Source organism: Symphalangus syndactylus, chromosome 15 (assembly GCF_028878055.3).
Source record: "Symphalangus syndactylus isolate Jambi chromosome 15, NHGRI_mSymSyn1-v2.1_pri, whole genome shotgun sequence".
In the NCBI taxonomy this organism is placed as follows: Eukaryota; Metazoa; Chordata; class Mammalia; order Primates; family Hylobatidae; genus Symphalangus; species Symphalangus syndactylus.
Genome location: NC_072437.2, coordinates 102,736,810 through 102,752,207, shown reverse-complemented (window position 1 = coordinate 102,752,207; position 15,398 = coordinate 102,736,810). Strand labels below are relative to the sequence as shown.

General features: G+C 32.1%; 1 protein-coding gene across 11 annotated transcripts in view; it reads left to right on the top strand.

Annotated features, from left to right (window-relative positions):
- Positions 1-15,398, top strand: part of POSTN (periostin) — a 35,942-nt gene that overhangs the window by 17,507 nt on the left and 3,037 nt on the right. For 2 of the 11 annotated variants that reach the window (XM_063618930.1, XM_055244990.2), the window contains 9 exons: positions 653-789; positions 1,362-1,492; positions 1,999-2,129; positions 2,236-2,338; positions 2,446-2,513; positions 3,551-3,596; positions 9,908-9,997; positions 10,698-10,787; positions 11,541-11,618. In XM_063618930.1, the coding sequence (XP_063475000.1) occupies positions 653-789; positions 1,362-1,492; positions 1,999-2,129; positions 2,236-2,338; positions 2,446-2,513; positions 3,551-3,596; positions 9,908-9,997; positions 10,698-10,787; positions 11,541-11,618 (874 nt within the window). Of the gene's footprint in view, positions 1-652; positions 790-1,361; positions 1,493-1,998; positions 2,130-2,235; positions 2,339-2,445; positions 2,514-3,550; positions 3,597-6,699; positions 6,781-9,907; positions 9,998-10,697; positions 10,788-11,540; positions 11,619-11,992; positions 12,077-15,398 lie in introns of all 11 variants that reach the window. The other 9 variants (XM_055244986.2, XM_055244987.2, XM_063618928.1 and 6 more) reach the window with 9 other exon arrangements.

Sequence of the window (15,398 nt, the reverse complement as noted above, 5' to 3'; positions counted from 1 at the left end):
AGCTACAGCTAAAAGACTTCACAGGAAGTCAGGCATTACCTAGAACTGAATCTGGCACATGTCAGCAGCTCCCTGCAACTGCAAAATTCCAAACATTTCAATGCATGCATTAAATGTGCTGCACTTTAAATTTTGTATATACAAATATACTTGTGTGTATATATATATGTATATATATCACATTTGTTCAAAAAGCTATGAATACGTCAATGATTTGACTTACAGTGATGAATAGGGTCTTACGGTCAAGAAAATAAAGTAAATATTTGTGAAGATCACTAAAAGCACTAAAGTGAGGAAACCTTACAGATAGTGTTGACCAAAAGAGGGTCTGGAGAAATAGTTCAAATCTGAATAGAAATTATAAAAAATGTAGAAGTGGGATTCCATGGAACTTTTGTAATTTACTGACAAAATTACCTGCCTGATCCATAGGGCAGCTTGACTTTTAATAAAAAACCTGGCTAGATAAGAAGTGCCTTGTGAGTTTGTGTGAGTGATTGAAAACAGAGGAAAGAAGCTGTTCCTGTGGCCTCAGACACCAGGCAACCTCTCAGAAGGGCCGATTTGGAAACTTAATTATATAGTTACATCTATATGGGAAATTTCAAGCAAGGAAAGTGACACCCCATACCTTTCTTTCCTTTCCTAGGCTGTCTGCATTGAAAATTCATGCATGGAGAGAGGGAGTAAGCAAGGGAGAAACGGCGCTATTCACATATTCCGCGAGATCATCAAGCCAGCGGAGAAATCCCTCCATGAAAAGTTAAAACAAGATAAGCGCTTTAGGTAAGCCTATTAGTGGCACCTCCACAAAGAATGAGAGCTATTGGCATATTTTCGTTTCATAGGCAGTATCCCAAAAGGCATTCCGTCTCCTATATGGTTGAAAATGGAATTTAGAATAAAATGTTCATGCAAGTGTTTTCAAAATCGATACATGTTTTCACTGCTACTTTCTGGTACACCATGATATGATTTCACGTGTGAAAACAAATCTAACAGGCTAAACTACTTCTTGACATTTTTCTTTTAATTAGTTTTTAGAAATTGATGGTATATATAGCAAAGACTATTTTGTAGAGTATTACAAGACAAAAATGCTTCTTTTTTGTTATGTGTGACCTTGTCAAGTTTTATAGGATGAAATCAGATGAAAAAAATTAAAAATTATATTGCATATTTCAATCATTTTTCATGATAAAATTTTTAACGGTAAATTATATTTGGAACATTTGAAAATGTATGAGCAGTTCTCTCATGTTTTCCACAATACATGGATTCTATTCTATTATATGCACTGTAAGTGAACATACCTAAATCTAAATCTGACAAAATACATATACATTCTTCCCACTTAGCACCTTCCTCAGCCTACTCGAAGCTGCAGACTTGAAAGAGCTCCTGACACAACCTGGAGACTGGACATTATTTGTGCCAACCAATGATGCTTTTAAGGGAATGACTAGTGAAGAAAAAGAAATTCTGATACGTAAGTAGAAGTGAATTCCAGATATTTTTCCTTTCATTTCAGGATCTCACTTCTTTCTCAAGCTTTCCTGTCCAGATGTCTGCCTTAAAAATGCCCCCTCTCTGGTATTCATGGCTAGCTTTAGTTTCCTTTTATTTTATCCACTTGGGATGTGTGGAGGGTCACTCAGTAATGTTCTTAAACTGCTTACTGTCATGTTGTTGGGCTAGATGTTCACTTATGTGGTTCATATTAAAGACCATGTAATTAGGGGACAAAGAAGGAAACAGTTATAATTTAGAAAATAATTAGATTTTTTCTCCAAGTAAGTTGGGTTCTATTTTGATTAGGTTAATTGAAATGACTCTATGTTTTGACATAGCGTCGATATCTACTTGAGAGAATAATGACATTATGAGAAAGTACAATATGGAAAAAGATAAAGACTAATAAGTGTTTTGTTTCTTAGTCCTTGTCTATCAAAAAGTCACATTATTCAATAAAAATAAACACATATTTTCCCCTAGGGGACAAAAATGCTCTTCAAAACATCATTCTTTATCACCTGACACCAGGAGTTTTCATTGGAAAAGGATTTGAACCTGGCGTTACTAACATTTTAAAGACCACACAAGGAAGCAAAATCTTTGTGAAAGAAGTAAGTTGTCTCGAATGAATTTATGATAGTGTTCATTCATCATTATTTATCTAAATATTCATCCTTAATGAAATTTCCTCATTGAAATTGCTTCCTATTTTGATAGGTAAATGATACACTTCTGGTGAATGAATTGAAATCAAAAGAATCTGACATCATGACAACAAATGGTGTAATTCATGTTGTAGATAAACTCCTCTATCCAGCAGGTTTGTAATTATTGAACTCATTGATAGGCTAAGTCTTTTTTTAATATGAGCCTCGATTTTTATTTTATGCTTTCTTACCAAGATTCATTTAATATTTCTCTTCATAGACACACCTGTTGGAAATGATCAACTGCTGGAAATACTTAATAAATTAATCAAATACATCCAAATTAAGGTACTAAAAGTTACTTGATTGATTGATTGATTGATTTTGAGATGGAGTCTCGCTTTGTCACCCAGGCTGCAGTGCAGTGGCACGATCTCAGCTCACTGCAAGCTCTGCCTCCTGGGTTCACACCATTCTCCTACCTCAGCCTCCCGAGTAGCTGGGACTACAGGTACCCACCACCACGCCCAGCTAATTTTTTTTGTATTTTTAGTAGAGATGGGGTTTCACTGTGTTCGCCAGGATGTTCTCAATCTCCTGACCTCGTGATCCACCCGCCTCGGCCTCCTAAAGTGCTGGGATTACAGGTGTGAGCCACCACACCCAGCCTAAAAGTTACTTGATTTATTTCTAATATGTAGAACACATATTACAGGTTTAACATAACAGTCTAGAAATGTAAGCATTAATAAGTAAATATATACTGGGCTTGGATTGCTCTTTGTTGTTTATGTACCACTGGCCCACCTGTAAAGAAATGACATCATTTCTTCGTGGTTTTGTTCAACAAATATCTATTAAAAGCTACTCAGGACCAAGTATTGTATAAAGTGTTATGAAAAATATGTATTTAAATTGTACATGTCTTTATTCAAAAAATTTACGGTCCAATTTTGAAAAATAAGATGGTATACAAATAACTAAAATCTTTGTATCATTCAATACTTTCACTGCAGAATATAAAGGAAAGAACATTCACTTACAAAAAATTGTCACTCATCACAGATTAAAGGGAACGGAATATTTTTCTCTTTTTCAATGTAGGGTAAAAGTAGCAGGAAACATAAAATTGTGTTTAATAAATATATTTAATTTTGGATTAATTATTCTATACTTTTTAAATCTCTGAGTAATGAATCCAATGATTTTTATGCCCTCTGACCTGATAGCATTGAATTGGAACATGATTTATATGAGGACTTCACTTCTATTAAGTGTAATAATAGCTTCACTATTTTTACTTTAATAAGAATTAAAGTGGTGTCACGGTTTTGTTAACACAACTATCACATTTCATGTTACTAAATATAAACATTTATTTTCAGTTTGTTCATGGTAGCACCTTCAAAGAAATCCCCGTGACTGTCTATAGTAAGTATATAATAAATATTGGCCACATGTGTGGCAAGGTATGAAAAAAGAAAACAATACATTTCTTTGTATTTACAGAGATTATTGATAATCTGGTATTTAGAATTCCAAACTATGGCCAATCTCATTTCACTTGAAAAAAGGCTTGAGGTCTCAGATAACCGTCAACTCCAATGAACTTCTTCCCCACTCATTGGAAAAACAGAAATGATATGACATGAGAAAGACAGCAAAATATAATATTAGCAAGGCAAAGAGCCAGGAAAAAGAAGACATACAAAGGGAAGGAATGGCGAAAAGACCCTCTAGAAATATCTAAAAATTCAGATGTGTGGACACAGAAATGACCTTAGCAAAGACTTGTTGTTCACGCCACCCTCAAGCCCTGAGCTATCTAAGGGCAGGCTGAGAAGCACGTGTTGAAGAATACCAATGTTTATAAGGTGGCAGTTCAAAAACTCTCCATCCAAAACTGGACAAAGGAACAAAAAAATCTGCCACGTGACAAATCTAAAGTTTCCAAATTCCAGGGCTCTTTGATCTCTGACACTACCAGATTATCAAAATTAAACCTCTACTACTTAACAATGATAAAGGGTACTTCATTCTCATAAGTGTAGTTAGTAGGATATCTTTTCCATCATGGCTTTTTCTTTGTTTATCTTTTCTCTCTCTCTTTCTTTCACTGTAGCTTTCAAGCAGAAATTCTTTTCATTTTGTTTTGGCTCTGTAATTAAACACTCAACATGTATCAGTAGCTAAAACATTACTTCAATACCCACGTTTATTCTGGCTAGAAAATCATTCCATTTTATACCATGAGCATCCAGTTATTTAATTAAGAAAATTTCCCTTAAGATTTATACTAGATACGGAAAAGGAGTAAAACCAATGTAAGGAGCAAAACAAAATGTCTGCTGCTCTTGTTGATTTCAATTATATAATAATTACATGCAATTCCAGGATCAGGCCAGCTCAGCACTGTATTAAAGATTTAATTGGAGTAGTTATGATTCATCATGGGAATACAATCTTGTAAAAAATATGTTTTCTGAAAATTAAGCAATCCTTATGGGCTCTATTCATCAGACATGTTATGTCATCTTTCTTTATCAAAGGTATAAATATATACATATACATATATATATATATATATATATATATACACATTTCCACTACATTTCTTTAGCTTTCCTTCTTTATCCATGTTAGTTTCACTACTTTCTATATAGGTGAATGCAATATCTTGATTACAATGAGCAAAAATATTATAATTATTTTCTGCTACTAAATTGCACCCTCACTCACAGAGCATAAGCTGCATTTTATTAAGACACACAAGTTCAATCATCCTTCCCTACCTACCTAGAGGCCTTGAAACAGCTCTAACATTTACATTTCAATGTAAGATGTTTCTTTTACTCCTCCTTAGATGGTATGCTGTTATTAAGAAGTATTTTACAATAGAAGCAAAGATAAATTAAACCAAATTTTCTATTTTTATATTTCGTTGTTGACTTGTTTCTAAAGTTCCTTAATTTTTTGCTGCATATTATCCTCATCCCCAAAATAACATCCATTTTAAAGTGTATAGTTGAGGGGAAGGATGCTGTTTTTGGTATAAGTTGTCAAATATGGAACATCTGACCCGGAGATGGCCAAAATCAATATTTAATCCTCAGACCTTCACCTGTCAAAACTAAGTCTGCAGAAAATCAAGATTGAAATGAAAACTACCAACCAACTGAACATCCAAAACGTCAAATTCCTTAACATGATGTAAAAAATGTAAGCTAAAAGTAATTAGTCCATTTTGATAGTAGCAATAGAGAGCCCTGTGTATTCGTATTCGACCTTCATGGAAAGGTTCTTCTGGGGCAAGACCACCTACTTGAACACACAGATTTGTTTTACTTTAGAGCTTCACAATTTGAGATCTCAAAATACAAAACTTAATAAGGCTAAAACACAGTCTCTATGAAGGCTAAGAACCCACATTAATTCAAAAAGTTGACACAGCTAAACATCTTACAAGCATGAGGTGAGAACTGCAGAAACCGAAGCTGTGCTAACCTCTCACCTCTGCTGCTTCGATGTGATCTGGGTGCACAGTTAGCTTCAGTGTGGCCTGTTATCTAACTGAACCATCTTTCAAGGCTTTTCATTAGAAATGACAAAAAGCCAGTCGCTCTGGCTGTGTGGCTTCAGAGGCACATTTCCAGTTAATCAGTAAAACCAAAGTCAACCGAATAGTTGACTGGCATTTAATTTAATTTACTTTTATTATAGATCCAGGGGAGTACACATGTAGGTTTGATGGATGGATATATTGAGTAATGCTGGGGTTTGGGCTTCTAGTGAGCCCATCACCCAAATAGCAAACACAGTACTTAGTTCAAAGACTATTATCTTACTTAGGTAGATGACACATGTTTAAAATATATACCTTTAAATTAAAAAAAAAGAATAGTGATAACAAAGCTGAAAATTAAAGACATTTTAGCCTATAACTTAAATACTTATCATATCATGTTTGTTGAATAGAGCTCATGTCTGGCTGGCCGAACTTTATTCTTACTTTTAAATATTCTGAACTATGTTTCATTTTTTCCTTTCTATGTCACTGTTATCAGATGCATGAAAAACATTTTAAAAGGCTTTTTCTTTCCTTTTTTCTTTTAATTGAGAAAGAATCCAGCAATGCAATTTAAGATATTATGAATTGCATGACATTAATCATATTTGTCTTCTGTTGCAATGCAGCCAGTATTTTCAAGAAGTACAAAAGAAGGTAAAGCGCTTTAGTGGTACAATTAAAAATTACAGATTTCTAGATATAATTCCTCACTTTGTGAGTATATATTTCACTAGATCAAATTCAAGTCACTAGACTTCAGAGTTCAACACCTGGACATCAGAAGATATTATATTACATACCATAAATATTTCCTGTATCTGACTGCCTGAACGTATTACCACATTCTGTACCTTAGTATCCTACAGAGACAAAAAAGAAAAGGAAAAACAAACAAACAAACAAAAAAAAACCTTTGTTCAGGTTTTTATGTAAGTATCTTTCATGTTCCACTTTCTATACTTTCAGCAACTAAAATTATAACCAAAGTTGTGGAACCAAAAATTAAAGTGATTGAAGGCAGTCTTCAGCCTATTATCAAAACTGAAGGTAAAAATCAATGTTATACATGGTTCCTTTTATTGTAAAAACATCCGTAAAAATACTGATTTCTATGAATGTATCTACATTCTTTTAAAAACTAACATGTTAAATGCTATATAACCAATATACCAATGGCATGCTCATGTAATTGCAGAATGCGGAGTGCAAATTATTTAGCAAAGTAGATGAGGCATTCCTAATACTTTCAGTACATTTGCTTGTACTTGATTTAATTTGAATCTAATTGGCATTGCATTAACTTAGTACACAGATACTCACTAAACAAATACATCATGAGTTTTTTTTTACCTTAGTCAGACTCCTTCAGTCTGTATACTCTTTATATTGCTTTGTTTCCAATCTCCCACATGCTCTTTTTTATAACAATACAAGAAGCTCTTCCAAAAAAAAAAGTATAGGCATTTTTCATTCTGTAACCTATGATAGCATAGAAGCTATGTTTACTGAAAGCTTTTAAAATTACAACCACACATGAGATATTTTTTAATTAGACCATCAGAATTATAAAACAAAATGAGTAGTTTATGCAGTAAATTGATTTTTAAAATACTTAATTCCAGTCCTGAACATATTCTTACATACAGACATGCATATTATATATGAGATATATATAATACACACACACATACACACACACACATTCTCTCCTGGTGTTTCAGACTAGAACATTAAATAAGCATTTACTTTTCTCTCTTCTCCTACTACGTATGTTAGCCAACTTCAACATCTTTGATACTACTTTCATTTCATGTATTTTAATTATGTCCAAGGATCACAACTTAAATTTTTTAAAATTTCCATGTATAAGCATCTTAATGTAGCAACTTACCCAGAGAAAAGAACTAGTTATCTTCTTTGTGCTATAAGAAAGCTAGAAACAGTCTTCCAAAAAGAGAACAGATTATATCTTTGATCGAATCTTTGGGAAACTATAATTTTAATTATGTTTGGTTTTGCTATTTCTTTTGGTGGTTAGAGAAGTTAACTTCTTGAATACTTTTATCTATATTTTTTAAAGTAAGCCATCAATTTAAATTTATACATTGAAAACACATAGGTAAAAACTTATTTCTTAGCTAATTAGTTATCTATATTAGTATTCATTCTTGAGACTTAAAATTGAGTTATTCCTTGAAATCTATCCTTGTTTTTTTTTGAAAAAAAAATAAAACTATCATTATAGTCATTAAATCGACTTTCTATAGTGATGAAGAGAATGTGGTATTTTAAGAAGAAATTAAATCGGAAATTTTTGTTGAAAAATGTTCCTTGATCATTGTAATGAAATATGACACAATGATCTTTGATAATACAATTGATTTTAAAATCAAATCTTGTCCTGTTTTTAAAAATCAGATTCTCTAAAATTTTGCACTATAATTGTGCACAGCTTCTTTACCTGAAATTATTTATATGTGCCAATGTTCTTATTTTCAAAGATTCTTCTCCTTTGAAGCTTCTTTATTCCACTCATTTATCTCCTAATCTTTGTCAGTAGGATTCTATCCTACTAATCTTTACTCAGTTAAGATCTCACTGGAGTGTCATCTCTACATGGCTTCTTCTTATAAAGGGAACATGGATGAAAAATGGAGTTGTGTCGCCTACTCATTAATAACTTGAGTTCAGAAATTACACTCCTGTGTAGCATAATGAAGGAAACAAATATTTATCTTAGTAGTAATTTGCAATGGTCCAGCTTCCAAGATTGCTACTGGCATTTCCTTCTTACTGTTTGAACGATTACAGATTTACTGATGACTGTTAAATTCTTACTAAATAAATTAAACTCCAGGACACAATTTTAAGGTGTCTCTTATAAAAGATACATAACAGCATTTTGGAATTAAGAATAAATCAGCTAAAATTCAACTCCAACAAATAGTTATTGAGCAGCTGTTGTGCTGGGTACTTTCTGAGGTGTTGGAAGTAAATAGGAAAACAATTTTGAGAAAATCTCTTCTTTCATAGAGCTTAACTATAAAGGATGTTTCCAAAATTTCAGTTTGTCTTTTCTAAAGAAATATTGATTTCGATATTTTATTAACTCATTTTTGGTTCTTAAATTCCTTAGGCGTCCTTTCGTTTGAAGTTACCACACCTTAAAAACCTGGCTTTATGTTTTGTGCTCAATATCGCTTGGCCTTATATATCAAATATTATGGCATGAAATACTTACGGTTTCAAAAAAATTTACTTCTATTTTCATTATTTTGGATTATTCTAGGCTGGTTTAGTTTGGTAATTATGTACATTGACAATTTCTGAACAAGCAAAAAAAAATGCTCTCAAAGATAAGCAAGCAACAGTTGCATTCCACTATTGAAGGCTATTACAGTATGAGTTAAATGTACTGAACTTATTTTTCTTACTCCTCTGTGAAACGGTCTTAATTAACTAATGTAGTAAGCAGCTTTCTAACCTTCAAAATGATTTTCTGTGGTAGCAAAATCATTTTGCAAGTCAAATGCAACACTAGTTTAACTTTTGCATTTGAAGGACTGTTTAACTATTAATTGGTTAATTTTGTATCATTCCCATACAGAAGGTAAGTACTCAAATTCTTTTCCTCATAAAACCTGACATTCAGCATCTTAAAGGTAGGTATACATTTGGTACTTTCTCATATTCACTCCTATACCCACTAGATCAAAAATATAAGGTACTGAGTGATTTTAAAACTTAAATGAAAAATTTTAATAAGGAAAAAGTAGTAGACAATATCGGTATGATAAAGTGGGATCTACACCAGTTATCAGAGAAACACAAACGTGTACATACTGCATGATCTGGAAAGTGTAGCCACATATAATATTTTGCATAATCATACTTTATAACTACCAATAAACAGATGGATTTATCCATCTGTTTAAAAGCTTAAGCAGATGAAAGTAACTTTAGTAGCACATCAACAGACTAAATCATTTGTTCTCATAACTCTTATCTAATTTGAAGACAATGAGAAATATTTAAAAGTGATTTATTTCATAGAGCCTGAAACCACTTTGACATTTGAGTTGAGTAACACCGAATGTTGAAATAAATGTCCTATTCCGGTAAATTTAAAGGACTGTTTTAACATGATAATTTGTCTCCTAAAATAACGTCCCAGGACCCACACTAACAAAAGTCAAAATTGAAGGTGAACCTGAATTCAGACTGATTAAAGAAGGTGAAACAATAACTGAAGTGATCCATGGAGGTGCGTTCCATATGTTACCTGGGGCCGACTACCTTCGCTGTGATTATTTTGAAATAGTGTTGGTTTAGAAATATTGAACATCTGATATTTTCTCTTTGTTCTTATTTTATAAAAATTGTGGGAATTATTTTCTCAGCTATGAGTTCTTATTAGCTGGTCAGAAATAAAACATAGTTAGCTTTTAATGGATCTAGTTGGAATTAATTTATCTATTAAGTCACCAGGCCCAACAAAATGTCGTGATTTTTGCATATACAAGTGAGGATTGTGGAATAAAATTGTAACACTAATGTCAGTATAAAAGGAAATATTAGAAACAGTAGGAAAAAATGACTGTTGTATAAGTCTCTGTCTAATAAGCCACTACACTACTAGGATTTATGATAGGGCTCCCATTCCAATGATCTAGAACTCCCTGGATTCTCACTAAGTATTTATTCCACATCCAGAAAACAAGTATGACATGGAGAGTTAGCAATGTCAAATGGCTCTGTCTCGCAACCAAGATTTAGGACATAGCTATTACATTTTAGATCCCTATTGATATGATTTTTGGGGGATATGTTCTAAAAATGTTCATGATTGAATCTTAAATGGTAATATTTGTAGAAATATAGTTACTCATTACAATGTCTAGCTTATGGATGTATAGTCACAATATGAGGGTAAATCAAATGCATTTGTATTCCCCTGCTTTTAGAGCCAATTATTAAAAAATACACCAAAATCATTGATGGAGTGCCTGTGGAAATAACTGAAAAAGAGACACGAGAAGAACGAATCATTACAGGTAGCCATTAATTCCATACATGGATCTATGCCTAGATTATAAAGATCAAATTATAATCTCCAAATATAAGAATCATTAAAGAAACAAGTCATTTTCATGGTGTTTACTAAAGTTACTTCATATTTTTGCAGATATAATATTATTCTAAATATGTAATCTATGTTTTACTCTGAATTGAAAATTTGTAGACAAATCTAAAAGCATTTGTTTTCATTACATGTATGCATACATACATGTAATATGATATGCCATTGATATGATATACCATTTTCACTTTACTGTTTGTTAATATGTTAGAGGACCCTAGAAAAAAAGCCATTTCCTCATTTGAGTTTCCATTAATCTTAAGGTCTGTACATCTGCATGCCAAAATAGAAGCAAGTTTATACAAAGCAATTCATCAACAATTTTAGTAAACCTCATATCAGACTTCCAAACTAGCATCCAGTTGGTCTAAATTAGCCTAAAATTAGCCTAAAATTCTTAATTCAGCTATTCTTTAAGTATTTGTTTAAACAATTAGTGAGCAAGTATGGCTTGTGCCACCTATTTAGGAAATAAAATTTTATTGGAACACAGTCTTTCCCAACCGTTTATATAGTACCTAAGGCTGCTTTCACACTGAAGTATCAGAGTTGAACAATTGCAATACAGACTACATGGCCCACAAGTGTAAAATACTTACTCTCTGTCACTTCACAGAAGAAGTTTGCCTACTTCTGTTTTAGACCTTTTTCATTGTCCTTCTCATAGGTCCTGAAATAAAATACACTAGGATTTCTACTGGAGGTGGAGAAACAGAAGAAACTCTGAAGAAATTGTTCCAAGAAGGTCAGCATTTCTAGGAAAATAAGAATGTGACTTTACCTAAGCTATCCATATACAAGTCTAAAATAATCTGTGAGGCATTCTACAGGTTTTCTACTCTATCTCATTCTATTGTTCATTTCCATACCAACAAGAAAAAAGCACAAGAATAAGGAATTAAGCATAAATGGCAGTCATATTTGTTTTTTTATACAGTATTTTGTTCAACAACTTTGTAAGAATATTACTATGTCAGAAAACAGCACTAAAGGTTGTGAAAGAATCGAGTGTTGGACTGGAATTCATTATTGGGCAGATGCCATTATTTATGACATTAAGTCCGCTGTCTTTATTTTGTTATATAAACCAATTTCTGCTATAAATATGTATCCTCTCAGAGGTCACCAAGGTCACCAAATTCATTGAAGGTGGTGATGATCATTTATTTGAAGATGAAGAAATTAAAAGACTCCTTCAGGGAGGTTAGTAAAAGGACGACGACTAACCCCCTTAACAGGTTCTAGTGACTGAGTTCAACTTTTTAAAGACTGAACAAGCAGATTTTTTCTTTTAATTAGGTTAAAAAAAAAAGACAACATCCTCTGTTGTCTTAATAGATGGATTGGTTCAATGGTAGTTAATAGTTATGAAGAAATGATTACTAGTTTAAACAGTCTTTAAAAAGTTCTATGGTATAAAGTTTGGGGAGCAATGAATATTTTTTTTGCTTTGATTCAGATAATTTTAAGGACCTTTTAAGTATGTGAAAGGGAAATAATTGTTAAATTGCTAGTTGTTAAACAAGCCCAAATTTGATATGCTTTTTATATTTAAAAAATTATATTCACTGCCCCCATAAGAGCAATCAAGGCATGTCTTTAAATTCTATGCATACATATAGCCAAAAATAGTGCATTTAGTAACATCCTTTTCCAAAACTATATTCTTGGGAATGAATATCTGTTTCTTCTAACAGTTTGAGTGATAATCTATACCTGCAGATATAAATTATTTTGCATTTAAAATTAATCTTAATCTTTTATGGAATGTTCTCTGTCTGTGGCATTAAATGAACCTTAAGAACAAAAAAAAAAGAATTCAAAATCTTACATGAACCCTGCATAGTAATTATTCAAAGATGTTGTGTTTATATAGATATATAATTTGTATAATTGGCATTTGAATAAATAAATTTATACTTCATTTTTGAACAAGGAAAGTATTAAGCAGAAAAATTATTTTTGTGAAATATGTATTTAAATTCTTTAGAAAAATCAAATAGGCACTTTGAAATATACTATTAATTGAGAAACATAACTGAAGTTTGATGTTTATCCAAAACACAGCTTTTCAGCTTATACTTTTTAAAACTCTATCACTATGTCCAAGAAAATGTAAATTATCTTGGGACTTTCTATATTTTTAGCAATTATTATTTCTATATTCTGTAGTTGAATAAACGTAAAATCTCTTAAATAGTATTTAGAAACTTGTCAGTCATAGTTAAAACATTTTTAATTCAACCAATGATTGAATTTTCCCTCAATAGAAATATATATATCTGAAAAATACAAGTTTCCTCCCAGAATTCTAAGAGTACATAGCACAACAGAGCCATAACGGAACCAAAGATTCCTGTAGGATCTAACAAAGAATTCACTATCTACCCCTAAATGCTCAACTGTCTGCTGGGAAAAAAATCTAAGGGTTTGAGGGAAGAGACAAACACATTATGAAGATTAAATTGAATTCTTTTTTTTTTCTTTTAGTCCTTGCTATAGTAAGCAGCTTTGTAGAATGTTAGTGCTTTTCAGGGAATCAATAAATTAGTAGCTGCATCAGCTTATATTGCTTTAATTCATTTAGGCTTAAATTTCAGGTAAGTATATTTTCTTCCCCTTTGATAAGCCCCTGTTATTGAGGCCACTATGAAAAATCCAGTTAAATACTAAAGAATTGCTTCAGCCAAGAAAATACATAACTGCTACAAGTTAAGTATATGACATTCAATTTTTAGTTAATGAACTCTTTTCTTAGCTCTTGTCTCTGCTCATCCCAGAAGTTTATTCCTTTAGTTCCCAGCGTATGATCTCTCTACATATCTGTAAGGCATCAGTTTTCACAATGCCACGTCAACTATTGTAGAATTATGAAAAAACAAAAAAACACATAAAGTTTTTATCAAATCATTTCTCCAAGGTTTTGCCTTTTGTAGGAAAGACACTATATGCGGTAGAATTACTAAGACCAGCATTAATTGGACATGCTTGTTTTCTATTTTCCAGCTATCTAAAACCATCAGGTCATTACTGAGTCACAAGTATCCCCTTGTCTAGATCCTAAAAGGCATTGATAAAAGAAGCTAGTAAAGATTACATTATGTAAGACTTTTTTTTTTCAAGGTCTGGCCAATTAATACATATCTGAACCATGCTCTTCAACTCAATAAGTTCTACCTAAAACTGAATTTTCTATTTAAACAGTTCATAGTGTATACATTGTGATACATGTAGTACATTTTTGTACTTTTGATCATTTGAGTGTATTTCTCAATCATTTAAGTCATGACTATTAACATGGCTAAGTGGTACTTTGAGTACTGATGTTGTGATTTGTCACTGATATACTTCCGAGACCTTAACTGAAAAAATTTCTCATTAAATGCATAAAATTTTTGTGCTTGCCTTAGAACTATGCATTCTGAAATGACACAAGCAATTAAAGGAGAATAACAGACTATGTCGAAAGGAACAACAAAAAGTCATTTTTGAAGGTTTTTGCAAATCTGCCAATATAAGAGGTTAAGATTTGCAACCTCTATAGAGAATAGTAGATCGAGTTGTAGGTCTGCATTCAATCTGAGCCCCAACTCAATCCCAAATTAGTTGACTCTTTTCTTGCTTGTTTCCTTCATCTGAAAGTGAGGATAGTAATGATACCTACAGTCTAAATGAGTTAACATATGACAAGCTCTTAGAACAATGTTCAGCACAAAGTAAGCTGTCATCAAATGTTACTGTCAATCATCAGTTGACATTAACATGGTCAATTAAGTAATGTTTCACACCCAACTTTAACTTTCCATAGTCATAGCCATGGAAACATACAAAAAACAAACATGCAAATAAAATGTCAAAATAATTGAACTGAGTACTTTGCATGCTTTAGGAAATAAGATGCAGGGTGCTTCCTTGTGCCAACATATTCAAGTAATTGGTTTATCTTCCCATGTTTTGCTGCTCTAAACATAATCTAATATAACTCTCATTCATGTTGACAGAACAGAAAGCTGCTAGGAGCAAACCTGTTTTCTACACATTAATCAAGCTGTTCTTTCAAAGTATTTGCTTGACACATTGAACGTTTTTTATTCTGGAATATTATCATAGCAAAACCTCATTAATTGGATTCTATCAAAATTATGAAAGGAAATCTGAGTGAGCACACTTGTTTTGAAAAGAAATTGGCAAATACTTCTATGATGCAGTTTTAAGTTATACAATTAACTGCTATTTGGAATTTAATAAGTCCACTATAAGCAATGTGCCTGAGCACCAATTAAAGGTTGGATCTGTCTCTTCTTGACAATTTTTTAGAAGCCATTATTTTGTTACCAAATGAACCTGAAGTTAAGAAATATTTATACTTACATCTATTTGTATCTACTGGAGAATATTTCATAATTCAGACTTCACTGTTTTACACAGACTTTTCCCCATTATCCAACATAATGAGAGTTTTCTATAGTTCTGTATTTTACTCTAGTATTAATGTGGTTTTATAAATGATTATATGCCTTATATT